The sequence below is a fragment of the Eretmochelys imbricata genome, chromosome 6 (genome assembly GCF_965152235.1).
Source record: "Eretmochelys imbricata isolate rEreImb1 chromosome 6, rEreImb1.hap1, whole genome shotgun sequence".
NCBI classification, from domain to species: domain Eukaryota; kingdom Metazoa; phylum Chordata; order Testudines; family Cheloniidae; genus Eretmochelys; species Eretmochelys imbricata.
The window spans coordinates 125,330,969-125,352,070 of NC_135577.1; the positions used below are offsets into that span (position 1 = coordinate 125,330,969).

The 21,102-nt window shown below is 39.7% G+C and overlaps 1 protein-coding gene across 3 annotated transcripts in view; it reads left to right on the top strand.

The window, feature by feature from the left end:
* Positions 1 to 21,102, top strand: part of DDHD1 (DDHD domain containing 1) — a 121,491-nt gene that overhangs the window by 56,901 nt on the left and 43,488 nt on the right. For all 3 annotated transcript variants that reach the window (XM_077819613.1, XM_077819611.1, XM_077819612.1), the window contains 2 exons: positions 9,800 to 9,906; positions 10,206 to 10,312. In XM_077819613.1, the coding sequence (XP_077675739.1) occupies positions 9,800 to 9,906; positions 10,206 to 10,312 (214 nt within the window). The remainder of the gene's footprint in view (positions 1 to 9,799; positions 9,907 to 10,205; positions 10,313 to 21,102) is intronic.

Below are 21,102 nucleotides of genomic sequence, written 5' to 3' on the forward strand. Positions count from 1 at the left end.
AGGGGTTTTGATAGACAAGAGTCTGGCTTTGATAAGGACACCGCTAACTGCCTATTTATAGTTTGTCATTGGTGGCTACACTTAAATTTCCATCTTTAACTGAGGAAATCAAATGGCTAATGCTGTTTTAACATTCTCAACTGGGGATTGTCTTGCAGGGTAAATGAAGTGAAATGTTCAGTACTTCAGCTTTACTAGAGCTTAGCAGGATCTAATTGGCAGCAAAGAGGAAAAAAACGATAGCACTTGAATAAAGCCTCTTAACATAACTAATAAAAATTCTGTTCAGCTTAGAATGTCTACTGCAGCTGGTACTGAAAGAATTTTAAATGCTTTCCTAAAATCTTGCATTGTGGATTTTATTTTATAGACGTCTAATTCATAACTACATGTATTAAATCAAGAATGTGCAGGTGCGTTTTAGGTTACATATATTTTCCCATTACGTTTTAGCCACATAAGTTCAGTTTATCCTGCACTGTCAGTTTGTGTCCACTATTGAAAAGTATTATTTAACTGCTGTATAAGAGGAACTTGATGTACTATGCTAAGAATCTCCGAGGTGGCGTTGAAGCAAACTTACTTGATTAGAAAAATATTAGATAATAGGTAGGGCTCAAACTTTTTGGTAAGTGGAGCTTTCTGTGCAAAATCTGCTTTTTAATATTTTGATTTTGAAACAGTTGCCAAAAAGTGGAAACAATACTCCTGACCTGTAATTTCATTTCTAATAATGAAAGCATCTATTAATCTGGCCTCCACTTCTGGGAAGAGTTTGTATTAAGGATAATTTCCCCGAGTGGGAGGAACAAGAACTAGATATGTTAGAATTTTATATGCAAATATGGGATGCATATTAGATGGTAAATCATGATGTCTTAGTTACCAAGAGACCAAAATACCTATGGGGAGAAAAGTTACTAATAAAATAAAACTAACAAATGTAAAACTGGATATAGTCAACTTCAGCTCTCCCTTTGTTTCGGGTTGTGGACTGAATGCCTGTAATGCTGTCACTTGGAGAGCTACAGTTCAGTCCCTTGTGGAAGCCTGCCAACAGAACATTCCAGGATACCTTGGAAGGTCACTTGAATAGGATTCAGATTGTGCTCTCTGCACCAGATGAGCCAAGTCTTTCACATTCACTTGTAGTGCTTAGTGAATAGAAGCTTTTCTGAAAATTACAAGTTGATTAGGTCTCTAGAATATCTGAATTGCGGAAGTCTTATGCCTTCAGGTTTCAGGATGTTAAATTTCATCTCTGCAAATCGAGGTGGTTGAGTGGCCTGTTAGTGAAGGAGACTTTTAAAGACTGGTGGAATCAAAGATGTGCATGCTGCCACTTTTATCATTCTGAAAATTACTTGGACCTACCAAGAAGCCTATGTTTCCAGCAAAGTAAATGCTTATTGATGTGTCCGCTAAAAAGACTTTTTTTGGAATCCTTTCCATTAAAGAATAATTGAAAATGGCATCTGGCAACCAGTAAAGAATTCTTCAGGTGGTAGAACAAGAACTAGAAAAGCAGTCAGCTGAGTTTTTGTAACAAGTTTATTTTTGTTAGTAGTAGTATTTATTGTTTGTATTGTGGTAGTGCCTAGAGTCCACACCCCCAACTGTGCCAGTCACTGTACAGGCATATTACAAACAAGCAGCTCCTGTCCCTGAGAACTTACAATCTAAGGGCTTGTCTGTACTACCCGCCAGACTGGCCAGTAGCGATCGATCCGGCGGGGGTTAATTTATTGCGTCTAGTATAGATGTGATAAATCGAACGTTGAACACTCTCCCATCGACTCCAGTACTCCACCAGAACGAGGAGCACAAGCGGAGTCGACTGGAGAGCATCAGCTGTCGACTTACTGCAGCAAAGACACCGCGGTAAGTAGATCTAAGTGCGACAACTTCAGCTACGCTATTCACATAGTTGAAGTTGCTATCTTAGATCGACCCCACGCGGTAGTGTAGGCAAGCCCTTAGTGTAAGATGAGAGAACAGGCGGATACAAAAAACAGCAGGAGGGAGCACAAGGTCACGGAGACTATACTGATCATCATGTCGTCCTCCCTTCCTTTACCCTAGCCTGGATCTGCTCCTCACAAAAGTCACCCTTTGTTATGGTTCCTCCCAGGTATTAAAATAGCATACTCCTTCCAGCTGTGGATGAAAGAGCAGCACTTGGGGTGGCAAAGAGTGTGTCCACCCTGCAGTTGGGAATGAGCCTTCTAGACTGGGTAGACAGACTTGTGCTAGCTCTGCTTGAGTTACCGTGCCTAAAATAGCAGCGTGGACATTTCGGTACAGAAGGTAGGTTGGGCTAGCTGCCTGACTCCAAGCTCCCTGACTCCCTGGGTCTGAGCTCAGGTGGCCAGCCCAAGCTGCTGCCCTTCCTGGAATGTCCCCATTGCTGATTTTAACGTGAAAACTCCCGTGGAGCTAGCTGCAAGTTTGTCTATCTGGGCTGGGTGGCATACTCAGCTGCGGTGCAGATATACTCCAAAGAGCCAGTTATTTCATCTAGTTGGCCTTTCTGCCCTTTTTTCTCCACCAACCAGTCAGCCAGATGGTGGAAAACAAAATCCAGAAGAGTCGAAGTCGAAGGAATGTTTTTGGCCTATGGTGATTATCTCTCCTCCTACAGAAACACCTCCACAAGGCTTTCTTAATTTGAGTCCTTTTAGGACTGTCCCATTTATACTACTTTGGGAATGACTTACTGGTTTTGCTGTTCTAGCCATACATTTATATACTGGTTCTCTCTGAAAAAAATAGAAGAATTTATGATCCTCAATAGATGAAGCTTTCTCTAAACCCCTTGTATTAATATGCGTGAACAACATTCCTACAAAGAGTGTATTTCCAATTTACAGATTAGTAAAGTGAAGTATCGAGATTTTAATTTATCCCTGTCACCATGTGGCAGAGCCAGGAATACAACTTGAGTCTTCTGACTCCTAGTCCTGTGTCTTTCATTGCCCTGTCTGTAGAGTTTTTAAGAGACCAGACTAGTCTCTGGGAAGTTGACTGCTGTGTTAATATTTTCTGATCTTGAGAGAGTTGGGTTAAGGACCCATTTATTCTCTCATAGTTATGGATGGTCTCAGACTGAAGCACTAGCAGAGAAGAGTAGACACTAATGACTCTGGATAATGTTTTCAGCTCTTCAGACACTATACTTTTTCTTTGTTATCAGCTATTAAATTGAATCTGTAAACTTGCTATACTAACTCTGAAGCTAATTTGCTTGCAGACTTTCCAGTTCTCAGTGTTGTATTGGACCTTTCTTATACTGGTTGTGAATAAGCTTAGTAATGCAATGTAATGAAAGAGAAAGTCATAGTGATAACTGTAAAGATTTTTTTAAGCCTCTAATGCACATCAGCTAAATTAAGGGATCATAATTTCATTATTTTAATCACAGAAATAAAGGCAGCAGAATGAAAGCGCACTGTAATTTTATTCATGACGTGTCCCAAAACCTTTATTTTCAATACACCATTCTAAATACATAAAATTATATCTGTGTAACAAAATGTCTCAAGGTCTGCATTGCATCCATTTTTAATATTCTTTTGTCTTTTTATATAAATCCTAAAATAACAGAATTACAGTCACTTTCACTAATTTGATTTACAAGAAGGCTATCCCTTTAATATGATCAAAATTTCAGTAACAAGATCATTTGTAATTGGGAGAAGACAATTTTCCATTTGTTGTTTTGGATCAGTTTCTGTCACTTCAGTTGAGTATTAATAATTCAGTCACTTGCTACAGAGAAAAGGAGTACTTGTGGCACCTTAGAGACTAACCAATTTATTTGAGCATGAGCTTTCGTGAGCTACACCTCACTTCATCAGATGCATACCGTGGAAACTTCATCAGATGCATACCGTGGTAGCTCACGAAAGCTCATGCTCAAATAAATTGGTTAGTCTCTAAGGTGCCACAAGTACTCCTTTTCTTTTTGCGAATACAGACTAACACGGCTGCTACTCTGAAACCTGTCATTGCTACAGAGAGGTGCTACCTAATAAAGTAGCTTAAAATTCTTCAGTAAATTGAATGAGAAGGAGCACAATAAAAGAAGTCTTATGATAAAAGGGCTATCCCCAAAAGACATTCATATGTTAATTTTATAAACCCTGTGTTGTGCATCGTGATGTATACCCCTGGCTATCTGCAAGGAGACTCAAACAGATTTTTATTTTGGTCAAAATTAAAGGGATGAAATTGATCAAAAAAGTGGGAAGCCACTGTATATTGATGTTTGTACAGATGAGCCCTTTATCCATTGGACCCTTGCCTTGATTGCATAAGCTATTTGCTAAACGGTTTCAATGTATGAGAGAACTGTATGGCCCGAAGAAACCTTATGTGGCACTGCTACTGTGGGATAGTGGGAGTAGGGAGCCAGTCCAGTGGAAGGACCTTTTGATTCCATGTAGGTTTGACTGTATTTGCCCTGGTATTGTAAACATTGAGATGGACAGCACAGGAATGTTTACTGGATGGAAAAAAAAGAATAAATCAATAAATCATATCTAGTTGTAAGTTGACTTGCAATATATTTTAGTGACTTGCAAATATGTTTAGTCAGACAAACTTGGCCAGTGTGTAATGTATCTGGAAAATACTTAAACCAATTTTGAGGAACTTGATTGCAATATGATTTGAAATGTGGAAAGTGGAAATTAAAAAAACAACCAACTAGAAATTCAGGATACTCTTATACAAAATGAGAGATATGAGGAAGTCATAAATGGAGAGATTGTAGTTTTGCTCAGATTTTGTCAGTTTTTCATATTCTTTCTGTATATGTTTTCTTAAAGCTGACAGGATATTGTTGTACCCTCTTTGTTTATCATTCCTCAATGTTAAAGCCAACTCTTCTACAGTGACTGAGGGACTGGTCCTCATCACCCAGAATGAGAGTTATGTGGACCGCTGACTTATGATGTTTTCAAATGTGTATAAATCCTGTCAACTTTCAATGAGACTTAAGCTCCAAAGTCTCTGAAGGCATGTCTACACTACATCTGCTGCTGAACAGAAGGGTTTTTTCATCAATGTAGTTAATCAGTTTTTCTAAGATGCAGTAGCTAAGTCGAGGGAAGAATTCTTCTTCCAACCTAGCTGTATCTACCCTGGGGATTAGGTCAACCTGATTATGGAGTTCAGGGCATGGAATTTTTCACAGCCCCGAGTGACCTAGCTAGGTTTATCTAGTCTTTAAATGTAGACCAGGCCTAAATCTCTTCTGAAAATGGGACTTAGTTGCTTTTGTAAATTTTACCTTTAATCTGTTGTGACAAAAGGTTTGGACTAGTGCTACTAGCGACTGGACAATGTCTCTACAGTCTTAAGGTGGTTTTAATAAAAAAAAATCCGGAAATAAATATCAAACTAGAAAATGTGCTTGGTTGGTGTCCCTGAGAAAAATGAAAAAAAAGTCATAGTGTGTGGGTGCTGGATTTTCTTGGTGAACTGCTGATAGAGTTGCTAGGGTGGACTGCTTCTCCAAATTTGGATGATTGTTTGTAATGGAGACTAACCAGGAAATCCTCTTCATCATCTTGCCCAAGGGTGGTTTTAGTAATATGCCAAACCCTTCCAAACAGGAATAGAATCCTGCGCACAACCTGGGCCTCTGAGAACTCAGTATTCCATGACGTGAAGGTTCCAATTTGCCTAGACTATACCCCATTGCTTCTGAAAAGAAAGAAGAGATCCACGGATACATGAGATGAGATTGACTTTTGTGGCCCCATAACCCTCCAAGCTTTGGGTGAATTTTATCAGACAACTAAACATCTTTAAAAACCCAACAAAGGTTAGTAACTTAATTGATAGAAAGAAGGCTGCAGTATCTGACGACATATCATCCCAGTCTTAAAGGGCTCTGATGTACTGTTTCAGTTAATACTTTATTCCTGTTTATAATTTGTACTGTTTTTTATATTTGCAACTTCCACTGTTGTATGAATCCTTTATGTACCTTCTCCGGCTACTGTTAGGACACAGTTATTTCACAAAGGTGTTACTCTGCTATCCTAACTTCTTGTACTTATTGTGTGGAATTCTGTGCATTCTGCATGTCCGGTGCTTCTGCGCTTTTACCAGTTGTTTGAAGCTAGTAGCTGATTGCATCCTGTTTAATATCGATGTTAGTATTTCCGAACTCCTGTTTGTAGGCCACAAACTGTTCTGTTTCTCAGAAGAGGCAAGAACTTCTCTAGTCTCTGCCTAAGAAGTGTTAGTATTTCCAAGAACTGCTATTTAGCTTTTAAAGTTTAACTTTTCCTGTGTCTTGTGCTATATGATGAACTTCTTCTATTCAGTCAGGTGTATTTTCTTTTATTTTGCTATGCAGGTGGCTTGCTAAGGGTGGTGTTATAAATATATTTACTGAATTTCCTGCATTATCATCTTGATGATCTCTAAAATGGAGATTCTGTGGGGGTAAAGTTAGGCTCTCAAATGAGTTTCTCTGGAGCCATCTTGTAAGAAATGGCATAGTAGAGTCTTTACCTGCCAGCATTAGATCAGTTTGTGGTTGAGGTGTTTGTATTGTCATTCTGTATCTCCTCCCTTCTCCTTCCCTTGAGGATGTCCCTAAGAAATCTGAGGATTTCCTTTCTTCTGCTGCTCTATTTAGCCCCACCACATTATTCTTTTGGCCTCATATCTAGGGTTGCCAGGCGTCCAGTTTTCGACTGGAATGCCTGGTCAAAAGGGGACCCTGGCAGCTCAGGTCAGCACAGCTGACCGGGCAGCTAAAAGTCCGGTTGGCGGCACAGCGGGGCTAAGGCAGGCTCCCTGCGGCTCCCGGAAGCAGCCGGTGTAGTGGTAAAACTGCAACGGGAACATTTCTCCACCAATAGCAGTTTTCCGGCTCCTAGGTGCAGGGGCGGCCATGGGGGCTCCGCGCAGTACCCCCGCCACGAGCGCCCTGGCCCCTCCAGAGGGAGATGCTGACAGTTTCCACCCTCCTCCATAGGTAGCCTGCCTTAGCCCTACTGTGCTGCCTACTGGGAGCCGCCTGAGGTAAGCGCCACCCGACTGGAGCCCGCACCCTGAACCTACATCCCAACCTCCTGACCCAGCCCAGAGCCCCCTCCTAACTCCCTCCTTGAGCCCGCAACCCAAACCCCTGCGCCATCTCTGAACCCCCTCCTGCACCTTAAACCCCCCAGCCCAGAGCGCACACCCCTTGCCAGAGCCCAAACTTCAACCTCCTGTCCCAGCCCAGTGAAAGTGAGGGAGGTTGGGGGAGAGTGAGTGATGGGGGGGGGGGTGGAGAGAGTGGGGGCCTTGGAAAAGAGGCGGGGCAGGGGTGTTTGGTTTTGTGCAATTAGAAAGTTGGCAACTCTACTCATATCAGAGACATCCTTCTGAGGAGGACTAATAGGGCTTCCTTCAGAGCCAGTCAGTTCCACTTCTTTATCCTTTGAATGAACTGTCTGGCTGAGTAGACTCCTCCGTTTCCTTCTCTTGTGGGCTGAGCATGCTGCTGTACCTCTTAAGCACTTACCATCCCATAGGTCTGGGGATCAAGAGGCTAGGAGTACAACCAAACCCAGGTTTTAAAAATGGGGGCACAGGTTATTTGTGTCTCCAGGCCATTTGGTCAGCCCAACAGTTTTAATATGAGTGTGAAAAAGGCAATTTCCCTTCCTTTCATTCCCACCCTCAAAAAACAAAAATAAAAATCCTTTCAGTCAAAATGAAATAGTTTTATATCTAGTTTATGGAATAGTTAGCTTCAACTGCCTATTGAAATGAAAAGCTGTCTGATTTCTGAGGGATGTAATGTGTACTTTTTGAGGAGGGAATTGTTTTTAAAAAAATCTATGTCCAAATATTAAGATGTTGGTAGAGAATATATTTTTCAAAGCACTCACAAACATCACCTACTTTCTCCTCACAACCTCCCAGTCAGAGAGGTGAGTATTATTTGTATTTTACAAATGGGGAAACTAAAGCAGAGACATGGAAGTGACTTGCCCAAAGCCACCCTAGAATCTCTCCATCAAAGTCAATGAGCTTTGAATCAGGCAGCGTATAATGAATGAGTGGCAGAGCTGGGGTAGAACTTGGGATTACCTGGTTTCCTGCTGCAAGTTCGTTCCAATAGATGCAGTTGCTTCTAACGCCAAAAGTGCAGCTTACCCATAAATCTGTAGGCAGGCCTGCAAAACAGAGGTGACAAACTCTCTTTATACAGTTGTGTCCAAAATAGACAATATATGTACACCAGAGAACCTAAAGGAAAAAAAAAAATCTCACATCAGCTTCCAACAGTTCATCTGAACTAGTATTTCCTGTGTGGGAACCCCAGTGTAGACCGGATTCCGGCACTTCTGACTTTCTCACTGTTCGTTAATTGATGTGATGATTTTAAAAAGAAAAAAGGGGGGAAAAAACCCTGGAAACTGACAGACTTGTCTACACTAGCTTCAATATCAATGGGATGTTTTTTCTAAAATTGCCTAGTTGTAGGCAAGTCTATAATAATGATACTGCTCCAACTGAAGGCACTAAAAGGAGTTTGCTTATAAAAAGAAATATGCATGTTGGAGCACTGGACTAAGTCTCATTTCCTCTTTTCAGAATAAACTCTAATGCCTGTAATTGGGGAATAAACAGTCCTTTTGGAAATGGCTCTTCCTAGCTCAGGACTACTGCCCTTTTAAAATCTCTCTTTGAGTGCTTTTACAATTTTTTTAAAAAGGAACACCATCAACATAAATCACACTTCTTTCTGAAAATTGTTACCTGCTAGCGTTGTCAGGAACAACTAAGATTACTATCACTAAAAGAGAGTAGAGAAAAGCATAGCTTCCTTTACTTGTTTGTTTACTTTGTGCATTGTATAGCATTTTTATATATATTTTACTGTCTTATTTTAATTGGTGGTTAGCCAGCTTCCCTTGTTTTTAAGAGTCTTTCACACAGAGGCAAAGGAGGGGGACTTTTTTTTTTTTTTTTTAAGGGAAATGATTATAAAAGCCCTAAAAATGGCAGAGGGAGTCAGAGACACATTCAGTACTTGAAAATACTTTTTTTTTTTAATTAACTAAATTCAAATAAGGCCCATGAATGCCTATGCTCAAATGTGCTTTAAAAAGAAGAGAAGCTTTAGAGAACAGTTAGTTTATTTGCAGCCATTGCCACCAGACTGAATACTAATAAACGCTCCTGTTGCTTGCTTTGAGGCCTTTCAAGCCTTCCAACCTCTCCCTTGGGAGCCATCTCACTTCTAAAGTGACAGTCTAACTCCTCAGACTACATGTAGTCAAACTGATAATTGTTTTCATGGTCATATTTTAAAAATCTAAATTAGCTTCTTTATGTACAAGTCGAATCACTTGGGTGAAATCCAGAGAGCCCATTGAAATCAATGGCACGGACTTCAGTTGAGGCCAGGATTTCACCATTCGGCCTGATTCAAAACCCACTGAAGTTAATGGGAAGACTCCCTCTGACTTTAATGGGTTTTGGGTCATGGCTTTAATATAATTCAGTAGCAATTTCAGAAACTTTATCTCTTGGGTAATTAATATACAAAGTTTCCATTATATAAGAATTAAGTACCTTAGTATAGTACATTTTAAGGTCACATGGTATTTAGAAGTAACAGTAAGCATGATATTTTAATTAATGTGTACTGCAATAATTAAAAGGTAACAGTGTGAGAAGTTTGATTTGTGTACATTATGGTAACTTTTAATTTGAAATATTGTAATTTTATTTGATGTAACCTGCATCTTAGCTAACATAGCAATTTTAATTTTTTTAGGATGCGAGATACTGCAAGAAAAATAGAAGAGAAGTACTTTTGCAATCTTGCAACACATGTTGAGTTTCTGCCTGTTGAATGGAGATCAAAACTTGCTCTTGATGGAGGTACAGTTACTGAAAATACAATTTTTAAGCATGCACAAGTATTAACAAAATGGTAATTTATATTGGAAAGTACTTCTCTTTGGGACAAATATGGGAAAAGTGGACACTTAAGTTGGCTTGAAGTGTTAATTTCAGTACTTAACTCCTTTTAGATGTATCATTAATCGTAATTTTGTAATTGTGTTCTCAGAAGTATGTAGCCATATTCTGGATTTTTTTCCACATTTTATTTATCAATATACCTTGTAAGGTTTTGAATCTAACACTTGAGTCTCTCTCTTTTTTTTTTTTTTTTTCAGACACTGTTGATTCCATTACTCCTGATAAAGTGCGTGGTTTAAGGGATATGTTGAACAGCAGTGCAATGGATATAATGTATTATACAAGTCCTCTTTATAGAGATGAAGTAAGTGTTTTTTATGTATTTTGCTCTAGAGCAAGGCAAATAATGGCTGTGAAATGAAACTGCACTTCAGAATTTAAACAAAAATTTACACCCTCTTCTAAAAAGGCTTATTCTGGGGTGTCTATGAACTATAAAAACCTTGTTAAATATGGTGATTTTTGTCTTTAGTTTAGTTAGTATTAATAGCTCCCAGAATTTTGCTAGGTCCTGTGCAACACAAATGGGTTTCTGTCCCAGTGTGTGGAATCCAGTTTCACAAGTGGTGCAACATTGTGGTAGCAAAACAATAAAGGGAGGGTGGTGAGGATGGGTTCCAGCAATAAGATTGTGGCATCTCAGCACTGGCTGTTGCACTGTGTGGTAAGGCAGAAACCTTGGTGCATTTTTTGTAGGTGTCATTTTTGTAGGTGCTCAGTTGCTTTGAATATCCTCAAACTAGATGTTCAGTTGTTTTACAAAAGAAGCTACTAGTTAGACTTACGAAAGGCCTGTATTATGGCAAAATCATGTATATAATTATTTCTTTCACAGTGCACTGTTGTCTGTGATGGGGCAATGTAGGTTTTCCGTAACAAATAAAATCGTACTACCTGAAGGGGGGTTCCAAAGAGGATGGAGCTCGGTTGTTCTCAGTGGTAGCAGATGACAGAACGAGGAGTAATGGTCTCAAGTTGCAGTGGGGAGGTCTAGGTTGGATATTAGGAAAAACTATTTCACTAGGAGGGTGGTGAAGCACTGGAATGGGTTACCTAGGGAGGTGGTGGAATCTCCATCCTTAGAGGTTTTTAAGGCCCGGCTTGACAAAGCCCTGGCTGGGATGATTTAGTTGGGGTTGATCCTGCTTTGAGCAGGGGGTTGGACTAGATGACCTCCTGAGGTCTCTTCCAACCCTAATGTTCTGTGATTCTATGAGTACTACAAAAAGGTGTCAGTATGGTAAAGACAAACATTTAAATAATTTTTAAAAATCTCAAACCTTGTAATATGCTGAGTGTGGTTTATATTATATATCCCAATAACAGTACTGAAATTTGTGTCTGACGATTTTTAATCAACACCATTTATGTGGAGCTTGCTTCAGTCTGATTTAGCTTTTTAGTATTAGAATGGTTTCAGAGTAACAGCCGTGTTAGTCTGTATTCGCAAAAAGAAAAGGAATACTTGTGGCACCTTAGAGACTAACCAATTTATTTGAGCATGAGCTTTCGTGAGCTACAGCTCACTTCATCGGATGCATACCGTGGAAACTGCAGCAGACTTTATATACACACAGAGAATATGAAACAATACCTCCTCCCACCCCACTGTCCTGCTGGTAATAACTTATCTAAAGTGATCATCAAGTTGGGCCATTTCCAGCACAAATCCAGGTTTTCTCACCCTCCACCCCCCCACACAAATTCACTCTCCTGCTGGTGATAGCCCATCCAAAGTGACAACTTGTCTGTGTTGAAATTTCTTTTATTTCAGCAAAAACATTTTGGGGAGAAAAATGCCTGTCCTTTGTTATCCTTTTCATTTTCAGTAAGCTTGTGGTGCATAGTATCAAATAGTATCAAGCAGAGCATCTTGTTGAAAGAAGAACTGTATTTTGGCAAATGTTTTACTATGTCGCTGTTTTGTGATACCTTTTTCAGAGCACTTACTCTAATTTAAATTAGCCTCCTTGTTGTAGATTTGTTTTCATTGTATTCATTTGGATGCTTCCTGCTTGGAATTAGCATTCCTGTTTGCCAATCACATTGAGTGGTTTCTCTTCAAGCAGCTCACACTTCTAATGCTTTTCATCCAAATATCTCAAAGTACTTTACAAGCAACTAATTAAACCTCAGTATGCCCCTGTGAGGTAGATTAAGCAATGAGTAGGAATCAGTTCAGCCGGATCTGCGGAGGAATGCAGCAGCTATTCTACCTAGTAAACCTACCTAATAATTTAGAACAGAGTAGAACTAGTGTAACTACTGCTTTACAACTTTTGACTCTTCTGTAAGCAAACTGAACAAATGTATTCATGAACGGTATCTACCATTTTACTTCTGCTGCTCTCTCGCTTACTGAAGTGAGTCATGTCACTTAGGATATGTCTGCACTGCAGAGTGTGGGGGTGGGGGCATGGGCGCACCGGGGGAATTAATTACTGCATGCATAGACATGGGCTTCAGTACAAGCTATACAAGTCCTCCCTGGATCCTGTGTAGTTACTCAGGTAGGCAAGCACAGGTTGAAGCCTGCACTGCCTCAGTGTCACTGCTATTGGTACCCAAGCTAGTTAGATTAAAGCTATCTTGTGTATGTCTATATGTGCCCCACACACATACCTACCCACCCACCCCCAAATTGCACTATAGACATACCCTCAGTCCCAACCAGGAAGCAGCACACAAACCCACTGCTAATGTAGATGGATTGCTCTGCTGAATACTATGACAACATGGCAGGTGACCCCCACCTCCAACATTAGTTGGCATTTTTCTGTAACACAGAGGCAGAACTCCAAAAGTTGCTTCTGATTTTGACTAGATAGCTGGCTGGTATGAATAACTCATGTAGCATATTATTCACATATTAAGGTTTTAAATTCTGTAGAAAATAGTGGGAAACTATGATAAAATTTGTTGCGATATGCTGGTATCTCCTACATATATGTGAACAGTTATCACTTACCTCAAGACTCTCCTCTTTGGTGTCCATTTATGGTACTGTAACTATGTGAAGATGATTTCAGTGGGTTTCTTAGTTTCACAACCATGTAACAGGACCTTTGTGTTTCTTTAATAACAAAGGGTTTTGACAGATTAAAAAGATTAATTGACATGATATACATTTAGCATTTTGTCACCTATCTTCTCTTGTTAAATGCTTATTTCAGTGGTCTGCACTATACTTAAAAGTTTCCAAGCTCATTGTAATCTGTACATTATTTATATGTATTTTCTTGGCAGAAAATGGCCTCTGAATAGAGTATAAATAGTAGTTTGCACGTTTAATCCAGGGATATCTAAACATTTTCTCTGTATTAAGCCTTGCAACACCTACCCACAGTTGGTAGGAGATGCATATGGAGCACTTTGCCCACTATTGAAATGCAACCACTGCTAGGATGGAACACTGCAGCTATTTAACAACATAAAGCAACATTTCACAATAGCTTAGGACAGGAAGTGAAAAATACTGTAACCAGCTGAAACTACAGAAGAACTGAACAAATTAAAATTTGGCCAGGACATCATGATTAACAACTCTGTTCTAACAGAACATTTCATGAAACCTCCATTTGATTACAAGTGTTTAAAGAAAAGGAGTACTTGTGGCACCTTAGAGACTAACCAATTTATTTGAGCATGAGCTTTCGTGAGCTACAGCTCACTTCATCGGATGCATACCGTGGAAACTGTGATCTGTCATCTGTGTTATGTTTCAAAGAAACAGTGTCCCCTATCACTGTATTAGGCATTGATTCAGTATTTAAAGAAATGTGCCATCTACTAACAGATGACTCTGCTTCTGGAGCTGCTAAGTTTTTCTTGAAGGTCTCCCATCTGTCCATTTCAGCCTGTAGTTAGTGAGATCTGAGGAACGATGACTGCTATGTAGAAAAGGAAGATAATGTGCTGTACAAGGCCAATTAATAAACTAAAATGCACAGACTGCATACCAAGGAGATTCCTTGTGCAGATATTCCCTAGTATTCCTTTAAATTACTTGGTATTTTCATAATATCTAAATATTCAGTAATAATTATTTATTAGTTATACTCTTGCAATTTTGAACAAATAAAAAATTTACTAACCTTTGCATTATTAATATCTTGCAAATTACTGTATTAAAACCCTGTTTACAAAGATGCAGTGGTTTGGCACAAGTCTTGACAGGCTTCATATCTAATATTACTTTTTTAACATCCTTTCATATTTGAAAGGATTATTTAAATGAAGATTAAGTATTACCAATATTTCAGAGTATGGACCTGAATTGGAGAAACTTCTGTGTTGTTTTTGGAACTTGAAACCTCGAGTATTCAGGAAATATTTCCAAACTACATCACACTGGTAGCATAATCTTTAAAAGGTAGTTCTTGGAGTACCTAAAGAGGATAAGCTGAAAAGGAACCCATTTTCCAATATTTTCGCTGTCCAGACTGTAGCTTCTCGGTAGTGCCCTCTTGATGTCAAATTTACCTTTGAAGCCTCCTGACATTGCACAGCCTACCTGGCAGCAAGAGAGTGCACTTGTTTTTGTGTTTAAAAGTGAGAGGTTTGTGAAGCCAGAAGCTTTAACTTTTGCCGATAACTGAGATTGATGCAATATTGTTTTTGCTTAGTCTGCTGAACCGAATAGCTAAAGAACTGCTTTACAGGTTTTTCGTTTCTACATAATTTATCTGCTTGTCCTTTAATGTTTTCTCAGCTTTGTAATATGCCAGTATACTGGATGTGCCTGTACCAAAATACTTAAATTTAGTCCCAAATGACTGTAGCAGATTCTGAAAATGAGTTTTTCAGTTGGCCAGCCTCAACATTTCAACAGAATGAGGTGTCCTGCAGCAGAGAGCAGCTCTTTTGGGGTGAGAGGAGTAGAACAGAGGTACTTCAGGAAGCTGTGCTATTTAGGCAGAGGGGAAGCAAAAAAAGGATATGAGAAGGTCTCACCCTCTGCTTTCAGTAAGTGTGGCTTGAAGTTGGATCAGAAGGCCTTGAAACAGAGGCAACAGAGTAGAATGCCCCTGTCAGAAGTCAAGAGACTTGAATGGCAGTGTACACTTTAGTCCAATGTGATAAGCCCTGTAGTTATCTTTGTGACATCCTCTCAGCCTTTATTCCTCCAATTCAGATTCAAGAGGCTACACCACAGTGTAAGTGTAAATGTGCTTCTCAGGACCCATTCAAGCTGCTTAATTGTCAGTCTGGTTTATAGATATCTTCCCCTTGAATTTTATCTGACTGTCATTATGGCTTTCCATGAGCATGTAGAAAGCCCTTAATCGGGTTCATGAAGGTCATAATGCATTTACCCTCTGTCATGAGATATAAGCTGCTGATCTTTGAGCAACTTGATCCTGTGAGGTCAAATTTCTTGCTTTGTTTGTAAACATGCCTAGATTTTAGATGATGTCAGTTTGCTACCATATATGGGGAAATCTTGGAACTTTCTTTTCTGCCCTTCATTCGCGAACTAACTGATCAGCATCTAGTTGTTACAAATACTGTCTTCTGACTCTTCAACAAATACAAAACGACCTGGATGCACCCTTGCTCGAGTCACTGGCATCTGATTGACTATGTGTTGGTCTGACAGCGGGACCTACAGGATGTGCACATAACTTGAGTATTACGCAGAGCTTATTGTTGGACTTATCATTGTCTTGTTTGATCAAAGCTTTCCCTCTCTATCTGGTTGAAAATGCATAAAATTCTGTCAGTTAAGTATGTAAATGTTGCTTGGCTGAATGATCTGTCAATCACCGAACAATTTTCAACGTAGCTAACTACTGTTTTTTCTAAACCATTGTATCTCTTCCAACAATCAGTGGTGATGTATCTGCTGAATGGGTACCTCTGGGTGACATTATAACACCATTATGGATTGTGTTGGGTATATGAGATGCCATCATAAGGACTGGTTTGACAGTAATGATCCTGATGTATTGAATTTTCCTGATGTAAAGCAACAAGCACATGCTGTGCTCTTAACTGTCCTGTTCTCTGGGTTGAAAAAGGCCAGGTATAAGGCAGCTTGCAGTACACTCCAACACAAACTCCACCAAATGCAAAATACGTGATTTAACCTTAAAGCAGAGGAGCTACAGGCCCTTGCTGATAAACATGACTCCAACGGTTCCTATGAGGTGGTCAAAGCTATGTATGGCCCTGCCTGATCTGCCTTGACACTGTAAACAAGTGCTGATGGTGAATCTCTCATCAGAGATCATACTGATATCTACCAACAGTGGTTTGAACATTTTATTGAACCACTTAATCGTTCCTGTTAAGTCACTGGATAATGTCTGTAAACTGTCCACATCTGCTGCACTTGCCGATCCACCCACATGAGCCAATGTGTTCAAGTAATGAAAAATAATAAATCCCCTGGTCCCGATGCCATTCCAGAAGAGGTTTTCAGACATGGAGGAAATCTTTGCATTGACAAGCTCTTCGAATTTTTCTTACATCTAGCTTCAAGCAGTTAGTTATACCACAGCAACTGAAATATGCCAACATCTCAGAGCGTAAAGGCTCTGAAAGCAATTGTGGTAACTACCATGGTATCTCTTTGCTCCCTGTGGCCAACAAGATTCTTGCACCGATCCTCTTGACCTGTCTTGTGACCCAAATCAGTAACATTCTATCTCCGTCACAGTGTGGCTTTTGTGCTCAGTGGAGCACTGTTGACATGTTTTTCATCATTCCACAGTTACAGGGAAAATGTCGCCAAAAGCACCAACCTTTGTACATTGTTTCTGAATCTAACCAAGGTATTCCACACGGTCAACCACACTGCCCTCTGGAAATGGCTCACTAAATTTGGGTGTACAGACAAATTTATTAACTTCATTTGGCAGTTCCATGGAGGTATGGCTGGAAGAATTAGCGTTGATGGTGATCTAACAGATCCATTTCCAATCACAAGCAGGGTGAAGCATGGGTGTGTTCCCACTCTTAGCTTTTTTGGTCTATTCTTTGCTTCAGGGCTAGAGGAAACCCTTTGTGGTGCTTCAAATGACATCTGTATGCGCTTCTGCATTGGTAAGTGTCACCGGAGAACAGTATCAGTGCTCTAGAACCTCTCTGAATGAACTTCAGACAGGACCCTCTTATAGTGTGACTACCCCTCAGGGGACGCTCTCACTAGGGGAGGCCTCCTTGGGTCTGACCTCAGAGCGTTCAGCACTCTTGTTCACACCATGAGCTCCCTGCAGTGAGTCCACCTGGATAGGGACACCTGGGGAGGCCTTACGCCCCTGAAGGAACCATGCACCCCAACTTCACAATAAGCAGTGATTCTCCGCCAGCGTTGTAAAACAGAACAATTTATTAGTTATCTGGAACACAGTGTAGAACAGTTCTTGTCAGCACAGAAAGTAGGAAGTCAGTAGAAAGTAGTTTCAGCAAAGTCCATCTGGGGGAGGGGATCCAGAGCCTTGGGCTCTCCTTCCTGAGTTCCAAACCAGGAGACTGACCAGCAGCCCACCCTCTGTCACACTCAGTTGCCCCTCCTCCATCCTTTGTCTCTTTCCTGGGCAAACAGATCACCTGGGCTCTCTCTTCAGTCCTCTGTTCTCCTGCTGATCAAAACTGGCTGGCTCCCAAGATTGAGTGAGCCTCTGAGCCATCAGTTGCTAAGTTACAAAATGTCCAGGCTACTATATGGCAGTCACACCTGCCCTCTCGGGGTCTCTGAAACAATCACACACCCTTTTTCCACCACCTAGATACTTGTGTGACACATAGGGGAAACTGAGGCACACTAGCTGTTTGCACCCCCTGCTGCAATACCAGTAACTTTCTGAATGAGTAGATTCATATCCCACCTTGCACCAACCCCCTACTTACAGTTTCTTGTCAGCCCCCTAGACCTGGCCTTTCGGGTTTACATAACCCATGAAGTGCTTAGAGGGTATATGCTGTCTCTGTCGAGAAACAAGAAAGACAGGGACCCTCTCTTTAAGGAAGAAATCCAAACAACTGAAGTATTTTAATTTTTTTTATTGTTTTTTGTGTTACAGTAACACTCAAAGGCCCCAATCAAAATCAGGGCTTCGTTATGCTAGGTGCTATACAAATACATGGTTCTTGCCCTTGAAGAGCCGACATTAAATTTGAAACAATCTGGGGTTTAATTTTTTTTTTTAAGAAACATCAATTTGAGGTTTTTGTGCTACTAAATATTAATTTAACTTTTCAGTGGTTGAAGGGGGACAGCAGCCCTTCAAAAAATATATTGCTTAAAAAAGAGAAAAGCCAGTAAAGAGAACCACTGGGCTTTAACCTCTGTTTTGTAAATATAAAAAGTGATGATACAAAGACTGATGTTAAAGCCTGCAGCATACAGAACAGTGTGCAATTTTGTTTACATTCTCATGAGAATTAATATTATCCCCAAATCTAAGCATATTTAGTTGTTTTTAAAAAAATCATTTATGAGGAAAAGGTAAATTAGTTGGGTTTATTTAACCTTTTTAGAGAAGTGAATATTTTGAAGTAACTTAACTGGAAATATTTATAGATTCCAAGGCCAGAAGGGAACACTATGGTCATTTAGTCTGATCTCCTGTATAAGACAGGCCAATATTCAGTTATTAGTAGTTGTAGCGAATGAATTGTTTGTATTTGAATTTTTAAAAAAGCAGTCTAGAAAAGGAAAGTAAATGGAGAATTAGAGCAGTACTTTTGATATTGGACGTGAAAAAGTAAGGCCACTGATTTAAGAAGCATAAAGGAGTTTGTACTGAATGCATTTTCTAGAGAAAGCTCATGCTCAAATAAATTGGTTAGTCTCTAAGGTGCCACAAGTACTCCTTTTATTTTCTAGAGAGGAGATGAGGTTTATAACAGGATAAAATGACAAAACTGATTTGGTGAGGTTAAAATACCTTTTAACAAGATGAAGAATTTTCTCAGACCAGGGTGTCCTTTTGCTGGCCAAAATATTGTGTCCTTTTAAGATTGAGAAAGCTATTGAGGGTTAAATAATATCTTAATTTTGTGACATACACTGAGTACCCAAGTCATATCTTAGCTGGGACTTAACATGTAAGCTGCTTTTTCTTTTCTTTTCTTTTTTTTGCTTACTAAATACCAAAAGATTCAGTTATATAATCCTAATGCTGATATAGACCCGTGTAGTCAGAGAAACAAATGGTGCTTTACAGATGCAATTAGAGTTTCTTGTTTGTTTTACTATAGCTGCAAAATATTTGGGTACTAAGTTAATTCATGACACTTTAATGATAATGGTGACTGGAAATCTTACAGCTTAGCTATAGTAGTAAATTATACTGTGCAAATAGGTTATGTATACAGTGATTTAGGGTTTAGAAACAATCTCCGTCAGCTGATCTGGTTTTATTACAGCCTTGTAATCTGGTCATCAGGCCTCTCTTTTGCTTCTGAATTTACAGCTGCTGAGAAGTCCATGTGCAGAGTATCTTTCTGCTGTACATACGTTTTGGTGTGTGTGTTTAACTCTCCAATAACAGTATGTTTTTAAAGACTAGATAGAAGCATCCTATCAGGTTGATAGCTTGATACTTCAGATGTGCTTGAGAGGAACATACCCTGTTCTACCCCAAAATGTGTAGAAAATGAGAAATTCATAATGTAGTGCCATGGATGCCTGAAGGTCACTTATCAATGCAGGTGTCCATGAAATGAAGGGGGGGGGGGTTCCCCAATTATATTTTTCTTCTTCCACGTAAGGTCTCTGCCATCCCAGGAAAAACATAACATGTAGGAATGGTGTGATCTGAGCACAAGACTGTTAGGCGGGAAGTCTTGGGTTCTAATTCCAGCTCTGACACTGATTTATTTCTTTTTCCCCCTGTGCCCTTGGGTAACCCTCTCTGAATCCATTTCTTTATCCATAGTATGGTTTGTTTTGTTTTCAGTAGTACCCAAAATGCGTTAGACTCAGTACAAACATCAAAGTAGGCAGTGTCCCAGGCCCAAAGAACTTACTTTGAAATTGAGATCATGCTTGCCTACTTCACACGGCTGTTGTAAGGATTCATTAATGTTTTTAAAATGTTATGAAGCTGAGGATGTTAAATGATTACTGTCTGGCTGTGAAACATACTGCAAACATTTGTACCCACAGCTGCCATTCATATTTATATGCAGTAGTGATTCATAGAATACAGCATTCTGGAAAAATACGAGTTAAAAAATGAATTCTTGCTCTCTGTGGTTTTTTTTTTTTTTTTTTTTAATTAAAATTCCTGTAGCAATCTTGGGGGCATGGGAAGGGTTGGCATTTCCTTGGGAAAAACTAGTTTAGGAGAGGGTGCTGGTAAATACTGGCTTACACCAGGTTTAAACCAGGACACGGAGAAATATAATTGCATCCATGTCCAGCAAGTTGAGCGAACGTAGAACGAGTCTTTTCAAATTTTGAATACATCCATTCAAAACTGGGGATTAGGCTCGGTCTATCCACTACATCAAAGTTGGTCTTCTGCTATAGAACGCTGTATGGCCAAATGGACCTAGAGTGGTAACCCCTGCAACTCTGCCTGCTTCTGGTTCCTTAATGCTTCAAGCCCACAGCTCTGCATTGTTGTTGGTTTTCCTATAATCAAATGTTTTTGACTTCTGTTTATATAATATTGAAAACTGAAATATGAGTCCTTGAGAAAATACCAAACCAAAATGTATACAGGCATTCTGATGTTCAGTATTATAATTACATATATTAGTATTACACCCAGTGCAGTTTTACTTTTTATTTATGCAGCCCTAAATTAATCTACAAATCTACTGCCTTATGTAACCGCAATTTGAATACTGTATATAACTAAAACTAAGTATAATGTGGTATGCATTAATCAACAGTTTTAAAAATTGAAAATGCTTTAAACTGGGAGTAACTAGTTTTTCCCAGAGCAGTAAAAACTATGATTTTACCTGGCAAAAACCACGTCTGGTAAATACCAGGCCATCCCATTACTGCACTTGCTCACCAATGAAAGCATGTTCTTGGCCACCCCTTATGCCAAGTTCTGGAAACATCACTTCAGTTACTGAGTGGGTTGGGTTTTACATGTAGAACTGCTTTTATTTCGGTCTCATTCCTTA